At 42.9% G+C, this 25,903-nt stretch overlaps 1 protein-coding gene across 2 annotated transcripts in view; it reads right to left on the reverse strand.

The window, feature by feature from the left end:
* The window catches only part of Pde4d (phosphodiesterase 4D), a 1,038,684-nt gene that overhangs the window by 32,979 nt on the left and 979,802 nt on the right, over positions 1–25,903 (reverse strand). Inside the window, exons 1-2 of one of the 2 annotated variants that reach the window (XM_028784386.1) lie at positions 19,910–19,952; positions 19,711–19,823 (exon numbers count right to left, since the gene is read on the reverse strand). In XM_028784386.1, coding sequence (XP_028640219.1) covers positions 19,711–19,725 — 15 coding nt within the window. In that variant the 5' untranslated portion in view covers positions 19,726–19,823; positions 19,910–19,952. Of the gene's footprint in view, positions 1–19,710; positions 19,824–19,909; positions 19,953–25,903 lie in introns of those variants that run through there. The other variant, XM_028784385.1, reaches the window with a different exon arrangement.

Below are 25,903 nucleotides of genomic sequence, written 5' to 3' on the forward strand. Positions count from 1 at the left end.
ACACATAGGCGGTACTGCAGGTGTCAGTCGTGTATGGAAAAGTCAAAGGCTGACTTAAAATAGGACAGCATTCAGTAGGGCTGAGGAGGGGGAGGTGTAAAAGGTGATGTGGCAGGTACATGCTGTATGTACGTGTGGAAGTGTCCCACCGGACTCCATTAATATGCACAGTTAATGTATGTTAACAAGAAAAGAACATTTTGAAGTTCCTTTTTTTTTTAAATTACCCTAGAGACTGTATGAAGGGCCTGTGACCACCATCAAGTCTAACTTGAATCTAGTACGACTGTGCTTGAAATACTTAGGAATGAGTGTGTTGACTCTTCCAGCACCTCAGACTCAGGGAGGTCTTCCTAGCAGCAGTGTTTTATTACATGGCACAGTGTTTTATTACACGGCTCTCAGGAAACTGAAAACATCTAATCCTATAACCAGTCATATTCATCTTATACCCTTCTACTTAAAAATGAAAGATCCAGAGGGGAGATTTTAGTAGCCAGGAATAAAGTCAACATTAAGTAGGTGCTTATATAGACTGTAATGCTTAGATTATATTATCAGATGAAAATGTGATTATGAATTCCTCCATACAGAATTCAAAATTGAAATTTTGAATTTTGAATCCATACAAAATTGAAATTCAGACATTAAATTCAATAGCTATCACAAACTAGGGAGTCTCTGTTTGTTTTCAAGTACCTTAAGGTAGTTTTAGAAGGTGTCAATAATAATCTAGAATTCATTTATAATCAGCCCTTTAAAGTATATACTTTAAAATTTACTTTCACATTATAAAAACTCCTGAGAAATGTCATTAAGAAAACCTGACCACTAGTAAATCCACTGCATCTGTTTGTGTTTGGCGCCCTCTAGTGATAAACCACATGAATTTGACTTAATCAGCTCTGAGGCATCACAGACTTTGAAAATGGTTCATTTTGGATTGGGAAAGAGAATAAACCAAAACATGACACCGCAGAGGCCCAGAGGGATCAAATGTACCATTTCAGAAGTCGTATCTTCTCTTGAGAGTATCATAAACATTTAAGACTGACCTTTAAAAACTAAGTCACCATCTGAAACATCCTTTTATTAATATGGCCTGAAATTTTTTTTTGACCAAAATGACTTCATCTAAAACAGGAAATACCTGAAACACTTATTTAGAAAGAGTCTAATACAAGACATACTATGTCTGTTGAGTTCCTGGAACCAGATTAACAGGAACCGAAGTTGATGGTTGTATTTTCCTTGGCTAAGTGGATTAACTAATGACACATTAACATATGTGGTGGTTTGCATAAGAATGAGAATTTGTGGCATAGGCACAGATTTCTGAATACTTGGTCCCCCGAGGTGGTGCTGTTTGGGCTGTCTGGGCATGTTTAGGAGGTATGGCCTTGTAGAAGGAAGCATGTCTTCCTGGTCTCTCTATGCTTCCTGCCTGTGGTTCAAGACATGAGCTCTCAGTTTTCCTGGCCTAGCCACAACACATCTGTTCTGCCATAATGGGACACAGAGTCAAACAAAGCCTTCCTGCTATCAGTTGCCTTGGTCATGATGTTTTATCTCAGCAAGAGAAGTAACAAGTACACAGAACGTTCTGCAATCACGGATACAGCCTGGATTCATACAGGCAGCCGTGTACGTTCACAGCTATTTAGTCAGCTTAGCTGAAGTCATCATCTCCCTAGCTATTCCTAACGTGAAGCAGTCTCATGGAGGAATAGTCAGTGCGATTGGACGAACTTCACGTAGGTGAGGCCTCTTTGCTTCTAAGTTTGAACGGATGAGGTCAAGATGTCACGGTCAGCAGATGGCATGATTTTATACGAAGGAAATGCTACAGACTGCATCAGAGCGAACAAAAACTGTTCCAACTAATTAACAAAATCAATGCATAATGGGGACAATCCCAGGCCTCGCTAAGTCACTCATCACTGAGAAGACAAAAAATGCTTACTGTGTGCTGACTCGGGTTCAAGTTCTAGATCTGCTGGCAGGAAGAAATCCCAACATGGTGGGCAGAGATTGGTAACAAAACCCAACCATTCTCAGAAGATGTGTGCTTTCTGAATCCGGCCACTCTTCATAGGTTTTGTCCTCATCGGTCTGTTCTTTTTCTAGTCAGGGAGAATCAGCCTCCCGTCTTTAGCATATGGCCATTCCCCTCTAATAAGACAGGTTCTGGTCTAAGGCAGAATGTCCCAGAATGCAATATAAAGAACATCTATCTAGTAAAACCTTTAGATGATGCCCACTGCACAATCGTCATTTTAAGACACAACACACAGCATTATGAGGATTATATAAAGTTAACAGAGTCCAAAGATGTGCGATGTATCGGTACAAAAACTGTACTATGTAACCTTGTTTATTTGCCTTTTTATTCAACGTGACATTTCCCAAACTGACGTCACTACTGAACCCTTGTTATTACCAGCAAGGAGAAACAATCCACAGCACTGAAGTTTCATAGAGAATTCCTGTTAAAGTAACAGACTTCCAGCACTAGACACAAGTATTTTTAATAGTCATTTACTTATTCTCTTCACAGATAACAGTTCAACAGCTACCTAAGGACAGAGAAACAATAAAGCACCAGACCAAATAATTAATTAATTAATTAAATAAGAGGACAAAAATTAAAGTCAGGAAAGTTCCCATAGGTTAAGTTGAGAGCAGAGAAGGGACCCAACTACCTAGAAAGAGCCAATCACAGTGCTGCTTAGGTGTGTGCACAACCTGTTTCTCAACTGGGAAGAGAACAATGTGGATCATACAAAGGCTGGAGAAGGAAGGGAGGAAGGAAGGTTAGGGAAGGCTGGCTGATGCATGCTCTGGGGTATGGTCAGATAGAAAAAGGAGTTCTGCTGTACCCTACAGAACATGCCATGTATTTCAGAAACCTCAAGGACAAGACATGTTTTCAAAATAGGTATATTTCACTTGATTTAAAGGTTTTGTAATGTATGCATGTTTTGTAATATCACATGATGGTATCCTATTAGTATGTACAGTTTTTTGGTTGTATGTATCAATTAAACCCAGTGTCAAATTTTAAAAAGTAAAGAAGACTTGAGGCCAAATCCACTATGCAGAACGAGGCCGTGTGAGAGGACACGGAGGTCTCACGGGATGGCTCCGAGGAGACATGAGATGACTTATATTTTAAACCAGGCATGGTTAACATTTGTAAGCTCTTCAACCAGGTGGAAGAAAAGCTCCTGGACAGACAGAGCAGCCATGACGTTACAAGGTGAGCCCTGGGACTAAAGAAAGGACCTAAGATGCAGACATGGGCTGGCTCAGTGCAGGCTGGTATGCTGCTGGCACCAAGATGGAGGTCCTGCCAGGAGGCTTTGCAGGAGAATAAGGGGAAGCTAAACACCATTGAGGCCAGTCAACTGTAGCAATACCTAAGTATTCAAAGATTCTGTGCGCTTTTTAAGTATTCCAGGATCTTCCATCCCTTCCTCCTCCTCTACCCCCCACATCCTTCTAGAGTTCTGGACTAGGAAGGGTGCCAGAGAATTCTGAAAAGGCAGCCACCTTCAAATACTCCAAAGCCACCACACTAAAGCAGGTTAATCACTTTAAAACTTTTCAAGGTGTTTTTAGAGTAGTCCCATAGAGAGAGCGTGAATAGATAATGTATTGGTGTAAAATCCCGCCTCACAGCTGACTTGGAATCCGAAAGGCTGGGTAACTCCTCACTCAAGGTCCCAAAAGAATAATTAAAAGTGGAGTCTAGCATCCACCAAAAGCAATGTCTTCATTAAGTCGTGTGCAATTTAAATCTTTCAGGAATAAAGACTTAACTGAGCAGGGCAGTGGTGGCGCACGCCTTTAATCCCAGCACTTGGGAGGCAGAGACAGGCGGATTTCTGAGTTCGAGGCCAGCCTGGTCTACAGAGTGAGTTCCAGGACAGCCAGGGCTACACAGAGAAACCCTGTCTTGAAACAAACAAACAAACAAACAAAAGACTTAGCTGAGAGCTTTAATAAAATTTAACGTAGTATAATAATGGAAGTGAGGCATGGTGACTCAAGGCTGGGGTTCCGGCAAATACTTATGTGGGGAACTGTTAGGAATCTGAGGCCAGCCTGGGTTACAGAGTGAGTTGCAGGTCAGTCTTGGTGACAGAGTGAGACACTATCTCAAAACAATAACGTGGGTGGAGGAGTGCAATGGCTTACAAGTCATTTAGCACAGTATGAAGCAGGTGACGGAGGTCAACAGGTAAGCTCTAATATCAGCAGAACCACCTCCATCACAAGGGATGCAATCAGATTAAGAATGGTATGCAGGGGCTGGAGAGATGGTTCAGTGGTTAAGAGCACTGACTGCTCTTCCAGAGGTCCTGAGTTCAATTCTCAGCAACCACATGGTGGCTCACAACCATCTGTAATGGGATCTGATGCCCTCTTCTGGTGTGTCTGAAGACAGCTACAGTGTACTCGCATACATAAACTAAATAAATAAATCTTTTTTTTTAAAAAAAGAATGGAATTCAGATCCCTGCAATAATGTTTACCCAATCATGTGTGCAGTCAGTGGTTTCTCTGCAAACTACCGAAACTATCAATAGCAGCAGTGAAGGCATTTGGAGGTCTCCACTGTACTGGGTCATGTCTCAGAATGCTCTGAGCTGATATATGCAAATACCCAGACAGCAGTGCAATGTCGTGAGTCTTTATAAGGGGTAGACTGACTCTCCTGAATGATATCTCTGGCTGCTGTGTCAGTCCATTCCACCTGACTAAATATGTATAATTAATACAATACTAACGGCATTGTTTAAATAGAGCTCTTTCTTGACACAAGAACATAGTTAAACAAAAAAAAAAAAGAACATAGCTCAGGGATGCATCTTATAAATGCGCCAACAGAAGGGAGTGCTGACCCCTAGCCATTTATGCAAAAACACTGCAAGCATTATGACCAGTGGCCAATGGCTGAACAGGAACAATAATAGCGGTGGCTGTTGCCTTCCTCTCACAGCTGAGGGGAGTACACATGTGAATTAGAACACACAAACTTCTATTTGGGGGACTAAGGAAAAAAGGCGAGCAGATGGCATCCAGAATGATCAGTTCTGATCATTCACAACACACAGTGAAGCCTCGTGAAACTATAACTGTGTATACATATGGCGTTTCTCCCAACCACTGTGACTAGTGCAGTGAACCTACGGGAGCAAGTATCTCTGTAGTAGGTTTCAGAGCCCTTTGGGTATACGTCCAGGAGTATAGCTGGGTCGACTGACTGATCCATTTCTAGCTTTGTCTATAGTGGTTGCCAGCTTACACTTCCATCAACAATGAGTCAGAGCATCCTATTGTCTTGTTTTTATTATATGTATTTGTGCTTACTGCGCATGTGTGTGTACATGCGTGTATGTGAGCTGGTGCCCAAGAGGCCAGTCCTTGCATCCTTTGAAGCTGGGCTTTCGGGTGACTGTGAGAGAGGCCTGACACAGGTGCTGGGAATCGAACTCTGGCCCTCTGGAAGAACAAACAGGAAGTGCTCTTGAACCTGAGCCGTGTCTACACTCCTACTGTTTGTCTTCTTGATCTTAGAGCTGAGTATGGAAGGCATGCAGGGGAATTTTATGTGAACAGATACCTCACCTCAATTTCACATAGACAAACCAACTGAGAAATTGTCCAACGTCCCCCACCTACTATTGGCTTTTCCTCCTAAGTCTAAATCGTCAGCATTTCATTGTCTGGGTTTCGAATCGCACCCCTCCAGCTGCAGACTCCTCTTCCTTGACTTCTCTGTCATCCATTCCTTTCATGTCATTTTTAACCTGCTCCACACCCATCTCCCCTTGCTGTCTCGTTCTCTGATTCAACTTGATTCAGGTCTTTCCCCTCAATATGATCCTGGCTCTTAAGCCCTTTTCTAAACTCATCGCTGCTGTTTTCCTTATAATCAAATGGAAGAGTTCCTCGAGGTTCTCAGGAGTTACAAGTGGCTTAGACTGGCAAACAGAGCAGCCCAGAGTGCTGCCAAATCTATAGGTCTGGTGTGTGCCTCTGGTCCTGTAACTAGATTCTCTTTTCCAGTCAGTCTTTTGTTTCCAGAAGAACCATTAGCCTCCCTCCTCCTCAGACACCCAACACAGCAAGCTCAATAAGCATGCCCCACTCTACACTGTACTGTCTGACCACTGGAACATACCTCTCCACTCACTACCACCTACATAATCCCTAGATGCTCAAAGCAACTTCTGTAGTAATTCTGGGATGCTTCCCAATCAGTCTGCTCCTCTGGGTTGAACAGATGCTCTTTGAACTTCTCTACAAGGAGATTAAGTTGTCTACAGTTCATTAACACACAGTGGCTTGCTCCTATGGCTGGCCATATTTTCCATGGTATGTCTGCACGTTTATATATAAGCATTCATACTCAAAAATCTCATTTTTCACATAGGAACCATGGAGCAATCAGACAGTCCCTAAGAACAAGGTCAAAAACATCCCTCACTGAGAAACTAAAAACTGTATCTCACTGTCTGCAGTCACAAGGCATAGAACATACCCAACCCCTACTAAAAACTTTTACCCACAAAAGGGGTATAATGTGAAGATGGTGACAGAACACCCCAAATAACAAAGACACACAAAATGCACACGTCATTCAAAGGTACCACTGATAAAGACCAAAACCAAGGTCAGCTCTAGCATCAAAAAGTCTGTATTCACTTAAAGATAAAGGCCTTGACAAGTAAGGTAGGACTGGTTTGTTCTGGGCTGTCTTAAGTCTTCTATCTCAGTGAAAATAATTATGTAAACTGGTTGATTTCACAAATCTCTTTCACCTCTAAGGAGAAAGATTTTTGGAATTAAAAAAAAACAAAAACAAAAAACACAAAACAAAACAAAAAATATAAGTAGATTTTGAATTAAGAAGCCCAAGTGTCATTTCTCTGCTAAGTGGCTGACAGTAAGTAGAAAGTGGATCATTTACCTAAATGGTGACTCATTTTCAACCTCTGTGACAACTGCAGCACTAAGGAATTTCTTGTCACTGGCCATGGCTAGTGTCAGACTCATGACTAAACCCTCATCACTAAGATGGCACCAGATTCAAGGTCATCTCTTGCACTCCTGTTTCTCAGCTGGGTTGTCATGTCTAGTTTGTGAAAGAAAGGGTCGACTTTAAGTTCTCGTTTCATCTTGTACCAGGAAAGATACCTAGCATCCTCATTGATCTCTGCTACTTCCTTAGTCCCAGTCTCAGTATTTCGCAAAACCAAGTCCCTCAGAAATCATCACCGGGTGAGGGAAAAATCAAAGCACAAGAAAAAGGACCAACTCTGGGACACTACAGTGAAGATCTACAAGGGCTCCCTTTCCTGTAGCTGTCTTCACACGCAATCTCTCTGAGTAACCTGTGTTAACTGGTCAGTTTAAATAAAAATATGCTATCACAGGGTGCTAGGTTACCGAACTAAAAACTAGAGTAAACAAACTCAGTGAACATCACATACTCAAGAGAGTTGAGGCCCCATAAATCACCATGACTGGGTATCAGGATTTCAAAGGCACCCTGTAAGCTTCCCCCACGCCTGTTGACTCAAGCTCCAGTTGCAATGGGTCACCTATACAGGAGCATATAAAGTTGACCTTTTAAGTTTAAAAATAGTTGCAGTGCTATCCCTACTAAAGATAGTCCACCGGGGCCTCCCTGCACATGCAACGTGTTAACACACCTTACCAGAAGTTTTGCTTCTGTTTCTCCTAAGAGTCCTGAGAGGTGGGTTATATTCGTTTTGACTGACATAGAAGACAGGCTCAGAGAGACGGGAATAATTTAATTATCCAAGGTCGCATTTCTAATGTGGGGTACATTTTTCATCCAGTCTTGGAATTGGAAAACTTATCATAATGTAGGGGACAGCAGAATGGTGAAAAACTTCACTGACATCTGCACCTCCATCCCACTGTAGCATCTAGTAGCAGCTGACGGCCCCTTACCAGGACCCACTGGTACTTATTTTGACCTGTTTTCTTCCATCCTTCTGTAGCTCGCTTCTTAGCTCTTCCTATGCCTCTCTAACTTCCTTCACTCCCGAACAACACGTTCCTCAGGAGATGGCCCAGCAGATGGATTGAGCAAACTACCCATGCTGCTACTGGGCCATGACTCAAAAAGGTCACAGGTGAAGGAGGTGACACCAGCTTGGAGTGAAATACACCATGGCCATAAATCTCACTCTCCAGGCAGCCCTGCCCCTCCTCCCACATCCACAGCTGACTGGCCTTCCTTAGATCTTTGCACCCTTTGGCTGACCTGTCTGGGATTTCTTTTTTTTCTTTTTTTTTTTTTCCTTCCAGGCTGTCCCAATCTCTCATGACAACTGCATTTCGCCATAGGAGCCCTGAGGCTGGAGTGAGAGAGGGCAAGGACACCACCTGATCAGTTTGCCTCCTGCCAGAGAGTCTTGACCCCAGGTCAGCTGGAGCTACTCCTCCTCAGTTACACTCCATAGGTAAGTTCTCTACCCTACTTTTCTGCAGTGTTCATCTGTTACCCCAACCCAGGAATCCATAGCCTTATTTCCTTTTGTCTCAACTAGGGAAAAAAAGCAAACAATAACAACAACAACAACAACAACAACAAAACAAACCACCACTAACAAAAACCCAGCTCTAAGCCAATTTATAGTAGTACGCTAATTTTAAAATCCTAAGCCTGCTTACACCTTTCCTTAACTTAGACTTTATCTGCTGCCCCAATCCCAACCACCAGCCAGGCTTTACCCCACGTTATCCCTAAATTCTTGGTCAGCTTGCACGTCATATTTTAGCTACATGGTCCTACCTAATGCCCTCCCATAAAGATCAGGGTCTTGTTAAAACGAAACCTTCTGGGCCACCTCCTATCCTTTCGGGCTGTCTTAAGTCACACTCTTCCTGCAAGCTTGAGGTTGAGGTAGTTCCACTCCCATCTGACATGACTTAGAAAAGAAGGGAGGCAGAACAAGATGTCCTAGACTCTCAGCATATATGATCCTCTGGTAAGTGGAGGATCCCCTTCTTGGAATTAACATTTTGCTGATGTCACTTTTGCTATTTTTGACACTAGTGCTCACTAAATAGATGAATATATTAAATAGTCAATCAAGTGTCTGTGCATACTTTGGAAACATAGCCTGAGAACACGGATGGTTCTCCCTCCATCCGTCTGTGGGTTATGGTAGAAAGTTTCTGACATACAGTGCATTGCTTCCAAGACTACACTAGAAATCCCAACTTGAGGTAGGAACACATACAAAGTGGTTCCCCTTAAGTAACTGTGTAGGACTTTTCTAACTAGCTACGGTGGAAGCCATATGTGCCAAGAGGACAATGTTAAAATATGTGAGAGGAAGACCAGAGGGCAGGAAGCCATTTGTCCACTGGATCTGACTCTTCACATAGACAACAGTGCTGCGGCTCTGTGAGCAAGCTCACAGGCTTTTTGACTGTCCCCCTCAGTGCCCTTCAACCACTAATGACACATGGGAGAACTGAGCTTTGGGTCCAACAACAACTCCCAGGCAAACCAATCTTTTCTTGATGTGGAAGAAGAAATAAGTCTTATTTCTAGAAGCTTCTTTATGATGTCTCAAAACTCATCTCTACTTTCCCTTGTGTAGAACTAAGAAGGGACTGCACCGAGAATATAAAATTATGAAAACAGAGAACAGAAAGTCAACAGTTGACAGCAAAGATGATGTTACTCCTTTTAGTTTTTGAAGTTAACTTGAAATATTAAAAATATAAAAATAAAAACTGCGATACAGGAAGCTTAGTCCTCAGCCAAATAAAGGAATACGCTCCAAATTTGTCTTAACTTTAAAATACCCTTTTAACAGAATTATAGCTTAGCTTCTTTTGTGAGTTTTTCTCATATGTAACAGAGTGATATACATGCATCTGCAAATACTCATGAATATTCTTTATTTAAAAAAAAACAAAAGCATCTCCAAATTGGAAAGTAATTTTATTGTTAAATTCTTTTGCTGCAAATTTTACTATGGTTATATGGTTCATTTTCTCCCCTAAAATTTAAAAACAAAACAAACGTAGCCAATATAAAATAGAATCATTCCTGGGCAAAGAATATATTTCTTTTCTAAGCATTGGAACTGGCATAAAGGTATAAGTAGTTACTAAGAAATGAGCTTTTAAAAAAATGTATAATTCAGTATAATTCCTTGAAAATAATCATTTTTGTATGATCAAATATTTTTTTCCTCTGCAGCTTTACTATTGTGGGGAAATGTCTGTTCTGTAATCAATTGGTATCAGAATGATCAGATAAAATTAAAAAGAAAATTAAGAAAGGGAATCCACTTTGACATGCTCCCCCTCAGAATATTTTGGAGCATATTTCTTTAGGATGTCTTTATTCCTCTTTAAGACTGAAACAACGAAACAAGAGCCCTGCTGTGAACAGGCACAGTGGCCTTGAGGGTGCCAGTCAGCTTCCTGAAGGGGAGAGGGGGACACATCCATTGGTATGAATGTCTTCCAATATGGCAGCTACATCTTAGCCTTGTTGCTATGGATACATCCCCATCACAACTGTGCTCTCCATACTCTACACCTGTATATGACAGGCCAAAGTGCTTCCTCTTATGGTGCCTGCATCTGCACAGCACACTGTTGCCAGCGCTGTCACTATAGGGATGGCAGTGCTATAGGCCAGAGATGCTGATGGGAGCTACACATGCTGGGCAAAACTTTCCAGGATCCCACCCAACAGACAAGGTCCAAAACACTCATCATGTTTTCCCAGGCTAGTGGGGAATAAGCTGATACCAAGAATGCTACCAATCAAATAGTCATACAAGGAAACACAGGGGAGCCACTGCCATGACCTGCATGGTTTTGCCTATACATGATGAAGTTTGTAATTTAACCAACCTAAGACTAATTTAGACTATGTTACATTGGGTTATGTTATACTGAGATTCCTACTGAGAATCACTCGGGGTTCTAATAACGGAAGAAAAACAATGTTTGTAAAAGCAGGCATTCAAGTGCTTGACTCTCCAATCTGAAGCGAGAGATGACATTTGCGGTAACCAACGTCACTTGATAGGTCTCGCTCTAGGTGAACACCTACACAGGGGCACACTGATACTGAGTGTTGGATAAATGAACTATGGGAAACCTCGTCACCAAAATAAAACAATAGCAAGCCATGCTAAGAGTCAGGAAAATCACACATGAAGGCCTTTGCAAGGTCAAAAAAAAACAAAAAAGAGCCTGATATTCAATTAGGAAAGCTGGAGGCGAAGGAGGGAGGTCTGGGAAGAAATGGGGTAACACAGGCTTCATAGAGGAGGCAGCATTCAGATGTGCCTAGGAGGCTGTTGGTTAGTGGTTTTAAAACATTTTGTTTTAAAACATGCTTACTCACAGAAAACGTACAAAGACAGGCTCAAAGTCCTGTCTACTCCATGCTCAAATTTCTCCTGTTTCTGAAGATTCACACCAGTTGCAATTATGATTGCTGCATTAATCTAACACATACTGACGACTGGGGGTTCCTTAGCCTCTAGGACATGTCTCTTTCTGTCCTGGGAGCCCACCTAGGACACCATGTCACAGTACCTTGCCATGGCTCTTCTCGGTTGTAAGTTTCCTACGTTTTCCTTGTTTGTGGTAACCTTAAACAGTTCTGAGGAATTCTGACCTGGTATTTTGTAGAAGGTGGACAACTGCAATTTGTCTGATAACTTATTCCTGTAATTAGACGGGGATGATGTTCCGAGTACGAGGTTAAGAGATGCAAAGAGTCATTTTTATCAGGTCATGTCAAGGATATATAGTCACTCAGCTTGTGGCTGCCAGTGTTGGCCTTGGCAACCTGGCTAAGGCAGTGCCTGTCAGTAGTCACTGCAAAGTAAAGTCCCCCCAACCCCCACTCATCCGATCTGTACTGTGCCAGCTGGAAGGAAATCGTTGTGTGGTCTCCATATTTGGGGGCTGCGGAATGGAGTTCTCCCTTCTTATGGGTAGAAGCTACAACAGTGATTTGGAGTACTCCTGCCCAGAAGTGTCTCTATGTCCCATATCAGGGTTCAGCTAGGGTTTTTGTGTTGTTGTTGTTGTTTCCAGTATGGGTTATGTGTATTTGTTTTATAATTTGGGTCATAACCTAATATCACATTTTCTTGCTCAAATGGTTCCAGCTCAGGCCACTGGGTGTTCTTTCGGTGTACTCTTGTGTCAGGCTGGTATGTCCTCGTGGGGGAGTTCTGTGCGTGTGATCACGTCCTTCCTTTCTGGCACGTAAGAATGCTCCAGGCACTTCTTGTATATCCGTTGCCCAATTCTCTAGATGCCACTGTCTCTCTAAGGAATCCCAATTCCCTATTATAATTCCCTACTATAAAATCAAAGTTTAAGTGCGAGGTGTGCTCATGTCAGTGAGGTATGGGTGCCTGTCAGTCCTCGTTTCTGACGAGACAAGGGAATACTTGTGGTATACTGGATGGCTGAGATGGTATAAAGTGCAATGGAGGGCTGTGTTCTGAACATGCTTGTTTGAACATTAACTAGTAACAAGAAGTGGTGTGCCTGGGTACTTCCGGTACCATTCGAAAGAAGAGATGCATCGATTCTCGGCCTTTTGGCTAAGATCAAGTGCGAAAGAAGAGATGTATTTATTTATTGGGAAAATTGGATAGACTGTTCTTTGCTACTGCTTTCTGCATTTCTGCCGGAAAAAGCTCAGAGTTTCAGGCATTAAAAACAACAACAACAAACAAACAAACAACAGTGAAAACTCACGTTAGGTTTTGGGTTTTTTTGTTTGTTTGTTTGTTTTTTAGGATATATTTGTAAAATTACAGACAGAAGCAAAAGGTGTGAACTCCCTGAAAACAAATGGAAAAAACAAGATATGGGCTTTGTAAAGGTCATGGGAAGAAATAAGAGAGAAGGAACCATTACTATAATTCCACTGAGTTAGTAGCAGCAGCACCAGCCCTCTGGAAGACACACATCAGAGAGATCAGGATGGCAGTAGATCCCTACCTAGTGCACTACCCCCAAATAAAAAACTAATGGTGTTCTTTTAGGGATGGAAATAAATGATGGGATATGTTTAGGACCAACTGTGTTCCTGAGTCTGCCTACAAAATTCATGAAGTCATCGTGGCAACAATGGCAGACCAGAAAGCAGACGCACAGAAGTAAAGAGGTCCAACTTATACTAGAGGCAGAGGGTGAATCCCGACAGACAACCCCAGGGGCCACTCTGCCTGAGCAGTGCGTTCCCAGAGTGGAAAACTGTCTTGCAGAAGTGCACCATTCTCTCTCCTAGTGGAGGAATATCACGGGTAGCAGAGAAAGAAAATCATATATAAACCCAACATGTCCTCTTAATTGCACCTGAACTGCAATATTGCTTTTCTTGCTGCTCAATGACACGACTCAGCATCCGTTTGAGTTGAGCAAAATGTGTGGACCTCAGGTGCAAGTCTTCTCGTTTTGTCACTTGTCAATTGTAATATAGATGAGAGAAATACAGCTGTTGTCACTTAATATTCTGGTGAGTACCTTTGGAAACTGCTTTGAATGAAAACTTAACGTATAAAACCACACATCAAAGCACATGGGAGTCTCAAAATTGGAACAGCGCTAACATAAACTACGGTTTCTAACAGAGCAGAAATAACATTGTCTTATGTTAGTACAAGGAATGTAATACTGGGTTCTCCTAAGCTCACTTTTTTACTATGGATACATATAATTTATGGAGCATTCTGTGTACTTTTCGCACCGTGCTGGACTTTGTGTATGCTGTAGCATATGCTCTTCCTCCTTCCTTTCCTCATTTCCTCCCTACATATCCCTTCTCTCCCTATACCCCCCCCCCAGTGTCTCCATATTACAGGCTAGGCTTGACTTCTTTATGTAGTGGCTAATGGCCTTGAACTGTTGCTCCTTCTGTCCCCTTCCTGAGTCCTAGGATTACAAGCATGTGCCCTGTGGCCTTGTTTATGTCATGCAAGGGGTTGAACCCAGGGCTTCATGAATACCTGGCAGACACTCTCTCTACCAACTGGCTTAGACCCTTAGTTCAGCATCTCAATCGTGTTTGCCTTCGTGCTACTGTGTTGGTAAATGAAGACACTGAGCTTTGGGAAGGCAAGCCTTGTTGCCCAAATTATTAGGGAGCAAAGAGCAGAGCTGGAATTTGAAACCAAGTTCCCCTGACGACAAACATCTATGTTCTTTCCACTCTGCAGAGCTGCTGTAAGCACTAATCGTGCGTGCTCTGGGCCAGCAAGTAAATGCCACTCATCTTCCTTACATAGAAAGTTCAGCAAAATATTTCCCAAAGCCAAGAATACTAAACAATAACAAAAGAAAAAAACACTTGGTATTTTCCACAGTACAAGATCATAAACCCATTATTACGTTAGCTGCTGTGTCCAGTTTAACTAATGTCTTAGTGAACATCATGGACTTGCCTGCACTTTAAGACAATCTCTAGGTGCTTCCCCCAACTGCTGGAGTGAAGAAACTGCTTTCCTATTACTGACATCCCCAGGCACTAGAAGCCTCAGGTACTTCAAACCATTGTCTACCAGCCTTGCTTTTGGGAAAAGAAGTTGCCCGGTGAACCTTTAACCTTGATAAGCTGTTTTATCTCAACTAAGCCTTACAGTTTGATTTTTAAAGGAGCAAGATAGTTAATAATATTCTGCCATAGAAGCTGCCATTTTCCTGTAAATCAAATTGATTGGTAATGGCCAAAAGCATTCTCTAAGTAATCTGTTTATTGAAGCATAGCAGCAAGGAGTAAGGGGTGTTTTGTTTAAGCACACTGACACTAAAAGCAGACACAATATCTGAACCAGTGACACCACAGGCTTTTTTCCCTTTGGTCTTTCATGTCAGTGTAAGTTGACCTTGCTAGTCAACAAAGTGAAAAAATCCTTATAGAAATGTTTTCAGACCAGAGACCCACATATGCACACACCCTCACAGAGATACACACACACACACACACACACATATGCATGTGCACACATGTGTGTGTACAAAACTTAAAAGCATTTTAAGTAAGTGATTTGTTCCTTTTCTATTACTACTTAGAGTGATATAAAGGATTCCAAATCTTTTATGCTTTTATCTCTTATGTGAGGATCTAGATGCAAACTGAAGAGAAAAAGCTTCCCCACATCTACCTTTATTGAGAAGCTGGAAACATAAGACACCAAACTCAAAATACCCAGAAGCCAAGTTTCTAGTTTTTATAGCTATACAAGAGCTTTTCTCTTAAAATTTATATATTTATTTAGGCGCATATATATACACACACACACATATATATATTTATATTCTTAAGAATCCTCTCTTTTATGTTTTAACATCTAAAAACATTTTTAATTGTCACTACTTAAAATGTCTTTTGCAACTAACTTAGTTTCCTTTGTAATGGGATTTCAGTCCCTCTGAGCTATCTTATATTTGCGCAGGGCAGGGCTGGAATATCTTAACACTCAGCTACAGCTGTGAATATCCCATCTTCCTTCCTGCAAACCTCCTGGCCAGAAGAAAACCGTTATCCGAAGTCACAGCAAGTGCTAGCCTGTGCTATGCGCTGCCACACATCCGGCAGCAGGGGGAGCCAGTGGGAAAATAGTTGAGAAAAACTGGCTCCAGAAAAGCAGCTTAATTTGTACTCAAAGCAGAGAAAGAGACTAGAAATGGACCACAGAGACAAACTAAGACTCACAGAGAACTCGTAACCTTGTGTGCAAAGCCGGTGCAGAAGCCTTTGAAGTGAAACGTGGATAAAACTTAAGTCTCTGCAAAGGATGCTCGAATCCTAACTTCAAGACCAACCTGCAGTTTGCTGGAAAGCCCAGTGTTTGCCAACAGTGTTGAGCTGCCAAATGGTCCCCAAAATTTGAGAGCAGAAACAAGTTAACATTTTTAAGTTGATATGTCTTAGGGATATTTCAAAATGATTTAATTTTTCTCCTGAAAGCATCACTGAACTTACATGGAAAACCTAGTAAAATGAGCATTATTAGGTCGTGAGAGGGTTGTTGCAGGGTTGGAACAGAAATCTCTGAGGACTTTGAGACTAGACTCCTGCCAGCTCTCATGCAGATGCCTCTCACTCTTAGCTGACCTCTTAGAGGGGGGAGCTGTGACCAGAAACATCATGAAAGTATTCTGCATCTTAAAGTACTTTACTTTGAAAGTATTTTAGCTTTGTAAAATCTGTAGAGAAGGAGAGCAATGTGCCTCCAAACTAGTTCATATGTATGTCCTGAAGACTAGCAAGGCCTATATTTCCAGTTACAGTAGAAAAGAAAGATAGCTCATTCTGTCTGGAATTTAAATATGAATTTAAAAAATGCCTACTTAGAATATCTATTTAGAACTTCAAAATATTCTAGTTATTTAATGGATGATAAAGACAGATTTTAAAAAAAATCCAAGACACAGGGAATTTCTACCAAAAATTACTCTTGTGCAGTAAACTAATAAAAGCAAATATTTCAGACCAAAAGGAACTCATGAAACTTTGACCTCAAACTCTTATATTGCCCCTTCAAGACATTTATTATTATGCCCAGATTATGCTAAGGAAACTGTAGCTTAAAAATTTACATTATAATTTTTTTTTTAATAACTCAGCCAAGCAAAGAACAAAACGTGGAATGAATTTCCAGGTCTGTCCACCTTTAAAGCTCTGAGGCCTCACTGAAATTGCCCTCGATTGCTGGTTCCGGGGATTGGGGAAAATCTGTACAACTCTTAGGCAGATTAATGTGCATTTGAGAGTTAATGCTGTAGATGTAATCATTCAAATTAAATGCCATCTGGAATCTCTTACGCCTCCAGTACAAGCATCCAGCATGTGTTACAGCCACCTCTTGACTTGGCCAAGATTTCAACCATATTCTTGTCCCAAGTAGGCAACCTGTGTACACTGTGACAACAATACAGAAAATATGTTGTTTGTTTAGACACCACCTTAAGACTACTAATCATTTCAAGTTTCTTTTGTCGAGATCTTTTAAATATATGAATTCTCTTTTAACAGGCTTAAAGATCTGGCTTGGCCCGCTTTCTGTCTCCCAGATCGCCTCCAGAATAAATCCTGTTATCAGTTTAAGAAATCTACACATGTGATTAGTGTATTATTGTGTTTTTAATATATTAGGAAAAATGTTTAAAGCTTCCACAGAGGAGAATTCTGTCCTGATATTTGAAGGCAAAAGAAAAATGAGCCAAATACATTAACTGGCAATAAATTTACCAACGAAGAAGTAACTTATCAGATTCATTCACTCATAGGAAAGCCCATGGAAGCTGCTCACACGTTGCCAGTCAAAATGAAGGCAGGCTGTCTCTCCCAGCCCTTGGGTGACCAGTTGTTCCAACCCACTTTATCACTGGGTGGAAGTGGCTTGTTTATTAAGCAAAGGCTGACGTTACAACCATTATCAGGAACTTTTTTTTTTCTTTCCATGTTAACTTTCTCATCTCTGAAAGACCGTGAAAGCAGCTCATGAGTTTAGAAATGAATGAATTCATGAAGAAATGAGTGGCTTTGACACTAAAAATTTGAGCAATAGTTAACTGGGTAAATATATATATGATATAATATATTAAAGTAATAAGTATATAATGTGTCATGTCAACAATCTTCAGACCACCAGGCATAAGCACAGCTGGATGCATTTTGAAGACTATTTTCTCCCTTTAGGTCTATCTTACTTCAGCCGAATTAACCTACCTCCCATAGGATCCTGTGGCAGCTAATGCAAAGTCTGAGAACCTTTTTCAATGAAGGTTTTTTTTAAAAAGACAGAGCCCTGTCTAATTTGGTGTCTATAAAAGAAAGACATTATTCTGGGCAATCCCTGTGACGTAAAGTTTTCAGCTTAAAACACAGACATAAGCCACTTCACAGTTTAAGTCACGATGCTGTTCGACTGCACATCAATTATTAAACTCAGATGCAGGTTTCAACATCGAGAGTATGGATTTTAGGGAAAGTGGCTGCTCAGATTCGTGCAAAGTGTGGTCAAGTCATGTTGAAAGTATGGTCCAATGAGGTTGAAATAACAGGCAAATGCGTGTATCTGGCAAAGGGGCCTTCAGAATTTGATCTGTCTCTTACCACATACATATAAGAGGTGTGAGAACACAGGCCTACCCACTTAGCATTTAAGACATTGGACGTATTCAGCACATGTCTTCTGCTTTATACAGCAAATTATAAAAAGATGATCATATTTTAATAAATGTCACAATTCGTTAGTCCTATGAGAACAATGACACTTAATGCTGCTGCGGGGAATTAATAGTCCCAGTAAGAAAGCAGTAACTGGTCATTCGAATGAAGAACCAAGCCAAATTTAGAAATGAGACCCAGAGGACCAAAAAAAAAAAAAAAATGTAGATTTGATTATCAAGATGGTACAAACCGGTGGGGTGGGCCAGTAGGTAGGTTAATACTTTTTGGGGTGCCCCCCTTTAGTTTAAGGCCAACTTTTCACTTCAGCAGCAATGCTATCTCTATGAACAGTGTCACAGATACAACAATCCAGTGGTTGGCGGACAAGCTAAGGCATTTTTTTTTTAATAAAAATCTGCATGAGAAATAAATCAGGTGGGAAAGAAACTACACCGAGCAAACAGAACCAAAAGAAAGCACCATTCACCGACAGACAAATACAAGAGGTAAAATGTCATAACCCCCCTGACCTTGTAAAGGGGTGTCCAAAACTACAAAAATAGTTTAAAGAGACAACTACTTCTAATTGTCACATCTCTCTATTGACTCTCTCAGCCGTTTGCAACAAATACGTAGAAGCCTCCCTGCCTGGCCCCTAGGCCAGCCGATCATTAAAAACCACATCATCTCAATTATTTCTTTGCATAACTGAAGACATAAAACACATGATTTTGTTGTTGCTTTAAATGCAACTCTAAAAGCACTCTACCTTATCTCCCAGGCTGCTTACAGGCTGCCTGATTTGAAGGTTACTTCGAAGCCCCCCATGCTCCATTAACTGGCAAGAACAGCAGCGCTTTGGCACATAAGACACAAATGCCCAGCTAAAGCAGCTAAATGACCTCAGAAACCTGGATTTGGTCTCCAAGACTGAAGGAGACAAAGGCAGCATAAGGACCCTTCTAAATTTGTTCTCTGCGGATGGTACACACAGGGAACGGAATATTTAAAGGTCCAATCCTTACAAGGCACCCCGAGAACCAGAGAAATGGGAGGGAGGGTTGCAAGTTCAGTGAACTCTTCTGAGTTTGAGCAAGGTAGGTGGCGGTGGCGGCATCCTGGTTCCTTCACCGAGTCTTGCAACTCTTATTTCCAACAAAGAATCTTAAGCAGTGCCTTTGATAATATGCAACGCCACCACCAGACCCTACTGGGTTTCTGCTGCAAGGGCAAAGTGTCATTCTAAGGACCCTTCGTCCTAGGGATACTCAAAACTCTGCCAAAGTTGCCTTTGTAAAAGGTTTAATCTACCTGAAGAGAGGTGTGCAAACAGGAATCTCCCTCCAAAGGAGCAGAACAGCTAACTTGCAGTAAGCGTGACCAAATGATCTCTGTATTTCCCCAGGCCACAGGGATCGGTGATTCCCCAGCGTGGGAAACAGCAGTCTAGCAGCGTCACTGACACCCGAACCAGAACAGGGGCTTACCTTGTTGGAGGCCATCTCACTGACGGAGTGCCTGGTCTGCAGGGTCTCTAGCTGGTCCAGACACCAGTCCAGCTCCTCCAGGGTCTCGCTGGCCAGTTTCTGGTAGGCCTCCTCTGCGAAGAGACAGGGAAATGGAGACTCAGTTCTTAAGCGCTTCACGGGACCACCAGCGAGTTCAAAAGGGTCCATCCTGCCGTACCCCGCCATGCTCGGATGCCCGGTGCCTGCACATGAGGGCTGCTCCTTCATATTGCAGGGCCCGGCGGCGCGCGGGGGGCTGAGGTTGGACTAGTGGGGCCGGGCTCAGGCTGGCCGAGATGCTCCAGCTTGACGTCGCGGGTCAGCCTCCAGGGAGGGGCGCAAAGTGCTGCAAGGCCAACTTTGGCACCGGGGACGCCAGGCGCTAGCTCGGGCTTCCCTGCGCTTAGATGCTGCCCCTGGTGGCCGGCTCAGGGGGAGGAGGGTGCGACCAGGGGTTCGCCCCGCAGACCGGCGAGTGGCTCACGGGCGTCCGCGTCCCGCAGCCCAGCCCCGGCTCCACGCCGCCGGCCCGCCGACAGCCCCGCGCGCGAAGCGAATGAATCAGCCGCGGCCGCCGTTTCCTGTTTTGTCGCTCAAGTCCGCGGGCGGGCGGGCGCAGCGCCGCTCCATGCTGGCTTTCCGGGAACACTCCCCCTCGCGCCCCTCGCGGCCCCGCGGCGCTGTCTGGCTCCCCCGCGACTCCTTACGAAAGGGTTCCGAGTTGTAATACGCCGTCCGGACCGCCCTCCCCGCCACCTCGCCGCGGCATCGCCCGGAGGCAGACGGCGCCGCTGCTTTGAAGCGCAGCCGGGAGGCGCGGCCGCGCGCGTGTGTTGTGTGTGCGGCGCTGCTGTGGAGCTGTCTTACACCAGAGCAGCGGAAAACCCGGCGTGGAGCGCCCGCCGCCCGCCGCCTGGGGTCCCCACGGGGCTCAGAGGGGGCTCGACCGGCCCCCAGCGCGCAGGCGCATGCGATCGCGCACCTGCCCCTCGGGGACCCTGGGGCGCACAGCGGAGTCCTGGGCCCTCTGCCCCAACGCAGCCTGCCAGGCCCTGGCGTCCTGGGCGAGCACAAGGTGACTTAGGACTGGCATTACTCTTCCCGCAGGTTTAGGTTTGCGACTTTCCCTGCGTTTGTGTCCCAGAGGTTAGGATTACTTACTCAAAGGGGATTCTAGGAATAAAATCATTTGGGGGGGGGGGGGCGCACACTGTCAGTACTCAGCCAACCCCTCTAAAATTGAGTTAGATATAAACAGACAAACCATAATGTTGTGGGGTCAGAATGCTTTAGAATATGACAACAGGCTACATTTCACCTTCAGAATTTCACCAAAGAGCTACCTTAAAGGAACAGCAATGGGAATGAACCATGGGACAAGGGAAGTTTACACATGCCATGTGGAGGGTGTCTCCTCTGCAGAATGCACAAGAACACCCTAAACTTGGGGCTCCCAAGACAGAAAGTCTGGAGGTCTCTTTCTGTCTACTATGGACGAAATGAACTATCAGAAGCACTGTGGGGAAATGAGTTTTGTTGATAAAAGCCGACCCAGGGAACTTGGGCACTTTCCCTCAATTGATCAGTTCCAAAACTGAACAGCAATATTATTTCAGGAAGAGAAAAGTCGAAACTCCAGGGGTCTAGCCTACAAAACTGTCAGCAGAAAGGAAAAGCTTTACATGAAGCGATGGGGTTCCCCTTTCCATCTTCTGATCTACAATATTGTAGGGAAAAGTAATTCTGTCCAATGTAGACTCCTTTCATTATCAGGCACAACAAAGAATCTCAGGATTCTGGGATTTCCTTAAATTTGTAAAAACTTCAGTTAACTTTTAGAGTGTGTGAGGCTTGCTTCTCAACTTGCCCTTCTCCGACATTATTGAGCTATATGCTCTTTCTTCATTTTGACTACTGTGTATTGAAATTTGCCTCTCTTACTGTACATTCCCTTTTCACTAATCTCTAAAGAGACCTTAAGTCAACAATTTCTTAAACCCCTTAAACTGAAATTTAAGGTTGATGCTTCTTTGTTTAACAATGGAAACAATCTAAATCATACAGTGGTACAAGGTAAATATTAAATATTTTATCTGTTTAGTTTTTTTCCTGGTTATACAACTGCAAAACATTACAAGTTTGCTATAAAAAAAGATACATAAACATCGAGAGTCCTTCGCAGCCCCACAACCTAGAGTGCTGAAACAATAGTTTAATATTTCAAAATATTGAATCCATTCCATATGTAAGTAGAGCACTATCTGGATGCCATGATGGTCTATTTACTGTACAATTTAAGCGTTGCTGCTTTCCTCCTTCTATGTAAAACAGGCATACAGAAAATTGCAGGAGGAAATTAACTCAGCTACATGAGTTGTCCATAGTTTGTGCATGCCATGTTTTCAGAGGCATAGCTATTGTGTAGAATCCGTCTCCTGCCATTTTTTCAGTTACCCTGAGCCACGCATCCTCTCTACACATATTTAAGGCTTGATGTTCTATGTCTCTGTCTCCTGCCACCCAACTCTGTGAAAGCCAGAGTTCCAGGGAACCTCCAGGTGTGTGGCATGCGCTTGCTACCCCCACTTTGGCTATCTTCATGAAAGCTTCCTCAAATCGGAAGTAGAATTCAGATCTAGCAGAATACTGCTCTATGTATTATATTTCCTTCAGTCTTTATGTTTTTTAATGAGTAACAGTAACTCTGTAAAGTTTCAATTTAATGTTTCAAGACACTTAGACATGGGCTTTGCCTTTAAGTGGGTGGTATAGCTTCGTGAGGAGCAATTGGTTTCAGAAGATCCAGTTCATATTCCAGTCATGGCTTAGCCATTTTGACTATCAGAAATCAAGTAAGGTCACATACGTATGTCCCCAAATGTTCCACATGCTCTGTATATTTAAAGAATGAAATTACTCTCCAGCATTTGTACACACTGGTGAGAGAATATTTGCATGCAACAGAATAAACAATTTTCTTTTACAAAATCATTGCTGGATGTGTCGCGTTAGAGTTTACTTCTTTCAGATTCCTAGACTGAGGCAGTATGGCTAGCTACAGTTTTTTCAGGGTCGTTATTAAGTCTTCACGTTCAGGAATTTTAACCCCCACTGTTGTAAGACATGGCGTAACTGACCTTTACATCTCACCTCCCCTGGCGAGTGGGGGAATTCAATGTGGAGTTGCTAGCTATCCTACAGGAAATTGAGTCACCACACCAAACAACACACCTAAATGTCATCTGCAGCTAGCTGGACAAACACAGCGAACCAGTTTAATGTTGGCCTTTACCAAGAACACACGTTGCATTCATTAATAAAATGCCCCCCCTAGGGGGTCATATAGGCTGTGGCCCTACTTAAAAATATATGAAAACTCTTCTATTTAACTGTGCTTCACTTGAGGAACTACTGAAAGAAAACACCCCACCAAACACTATTGGCTAAACTCCACATACACTGGGAAAGGGCTGCGTCACGGGCAGCTGAGGAATAACAATGAGGATCGTCTCTGTTGTCTCTGTTATTCTGTGTTCTCCAAGGCACCCTGGGCTGTGCAATCCCCATGCGTCTGCTTTAACTCTCCTGAGTATAAGTAATACTCAATATCTGTGGGCCAGTACTTGGCTTCCATCATAGTAATGTGTGCAAGGGTTCCCTTGACACATGGCCTGAAATCTTGCCAAGGGCTCCAGGAGAGGATGCTGAAGCAGCAGCTCCTTGTCTTTGAGAGGGAAAAGCTCCGTCAGCTAGGAGCCACAGCAGTTGGCTAGAGGCTGTACTCATTTTTTTCTCGTGAAACGTTGGACCCATTACCCTTACCCACAACTTACTGAGAGCTAAAAAGATCCGTGCTTACAGGACATGAAACTTTGTAAATGCTAGCTAGTTTCTTTGTCAATATTTGTGGGGCTAAAGGTCAGTATAAGCCTGCTGTTATTCCTAGAGAGGCCTACTACTAAAGAACAGGTCAAGAAAGGGGGAGGGTAAGGGGGGCAGTCGGGAACACACAGACAAGCTTTGGGTGTCATTTGCAACTCTTCTTAAAATGTCATACAGAATGATCACAGCTGACTCTGATTGCTTTTAAATTAAAACAAATACACCAGACAGCTTCTAAGAGAAAATGCTCAAACATGCGTTTTTAATTAATTCCAGTTTCTCCTCAGCCACTGAAATGTCCTTTGTTCCTAAGGAGAGAACTGGTGGTATACGGAGTAGGCAGACTTTTGCCTCACATGTGAGCTAATCATTCCTCGGCTCTGCTACAAGAAACCATCTGTACAGGTGAGCTCTAATGCATTTTATCTGATGGGAAATACATGAAGGCCCTGTCTTCTCTTTCCGTGTGTGTATGTAACATGTTGAAGCCAAGAGCCCATGGCAAGCTGCCCTCATTTCCTAGGGTATTTCTGGAATCAACTTCTTCTTTTGAAGTGTTTTTAAATCTTAGAAAATATATAAACTTTCACTCCTGGCTTCAAAGATACATTCAAAGTAAAGATGTGTGTAATTTTGTGAATTTTCTTCCTATTTCCCACTAGCTATGATTTTTTTTTTTATTCTAAAGCTGACGACTGCTCTAGCAGAATTTTACAAATGGATTGAGGCCTATTAACTTCTAGTCTGATCAATAACTCAACATTTATAAGACAATACGTGTCATGAACTTTATTAAAGTTTGCAGAAACACAGAGTGTATGAGGATGTCCTTTATCCAAGGGGGGACTAGAGCCTATCACTGATGACAATTTTAGCACCATACAGTAGAAAAGGAAGGAGGCAAATGGGCTGTGGGGCAATAAAAGAGGGCCGTTTAAGTCACATGGGACACAAATAGGGCAGGGAAACCTTAGTCTTGAGAAAAGAAACAGAATGTGGCAGTTAATGGAGATTGTCGAACCACCCAGCATATCGATGAGGCATAGCTTCAGGCTAGTCTATGAGAGCCTTCTAAGAAACAACTGACTAAAGAGCCAGAAGCCTCCTTGAGTATGAACAGCATTAGCCAGGGCTCCAAGCTGAGTAAAAAGGGTGAAAAGCAGAAAGCCAAGCAAACATCAGCACTTCCCTGTTCTCCATGAGATGTGATACAGAGTCCCAGTCACACGGTTCTGCCTTCATGAACCTCACCACGCCTTCCTTCCTGTAGGTCACCTGGATACATTGGTCACGTATTTGATTACAACAGTATGTTAAGTCACTAATGCATGGAAGAGAATAGAGGGAGGCAGAAAGGATATTTCAGATGATCAAAAGCAACAAATACCTGGACATATGGACAATGAAATTCATGGAAGTGCACAAGAGGAGAAGGAACGGCCACAAACAAAGAGCCTTGCTTGGGGAAAGGGGCCTGGAAGAAAATCTGAAAAATCTCACACATCAGCAGACACTGGCTGTGCAAATCTCAGGGATCAGCAGGTAGGAATGTCGGACTATCTTCACATGGAGGAACTGCTGAATCACTCAGCTCACTGTGTGATTGGGATCTTGTTTTATTTGACATGGAATACTCCAGGGTTGCACAACACATGAGATTGTAGGAGGTAAGACCAGTCAATGAGAATGTTCCTTTTGGAAATATTTATATTAGCACATTAATTTATAAGACCGTTTGCTTCTCTGGTTGTTACTCTAATCTAAGATAAGCTCTACATTAAGATCCCATAGAAGCAGCTTGGATGGTGACCCATGCCTTTAATTCCAGCACTAAGGAGTCAGAGGACAGTGGATCTCTGTAAATTCAAGGCCATTCTTGTCTACAAAGAGTTCCAGGCCAGTCAGGGCCACTCAGTGACACCTTGTCTCAAAAAAACAAAACAAACAAACAAATCCTCCAGAGGTGTTTGGTTCTCCTATTTGTTAGACATAAATAGAAGTACTTGCCCAGTGTGACTCGAGAGGGTGCTGGCTTTCTCTTCTTGAAAACTATCTCTCACGTTACTCTCTTCTACAAAGGAAAGTATGAGAGCAAGATGATTGAGGGGGACTGTGAAACAAAAAAAGGAAGGAAGGAAGGAAGGAAGGGAGGGAGGGAGGGAGGGAGGGAGGGAGGGAGGGAGGGAGGGAGGAAGAGAGGAAGAGAGAAAGGAAGGAAGAAAAGAAGGAAGGAAGGAAGGAAGAAGGAAGGAAGGAAGGAAGGAAGGAAGGAAGGAAGGAAGGAAGGAAG

This window comes from Grammomys surdaster, unplaced genomic scaffold (genome assembly GCF_004785775.1).
Source record: "Grammomys surdaster isolate TR1022 unplaced genomic scaffold, NIH_TR_1.0 99, whole genome shotgun sequence".
NCBI lineage: Eukaryota > Metazoa > Chordata > Mammalia > Rodentia > Muridae > Grammomys > Grammomys surdaster.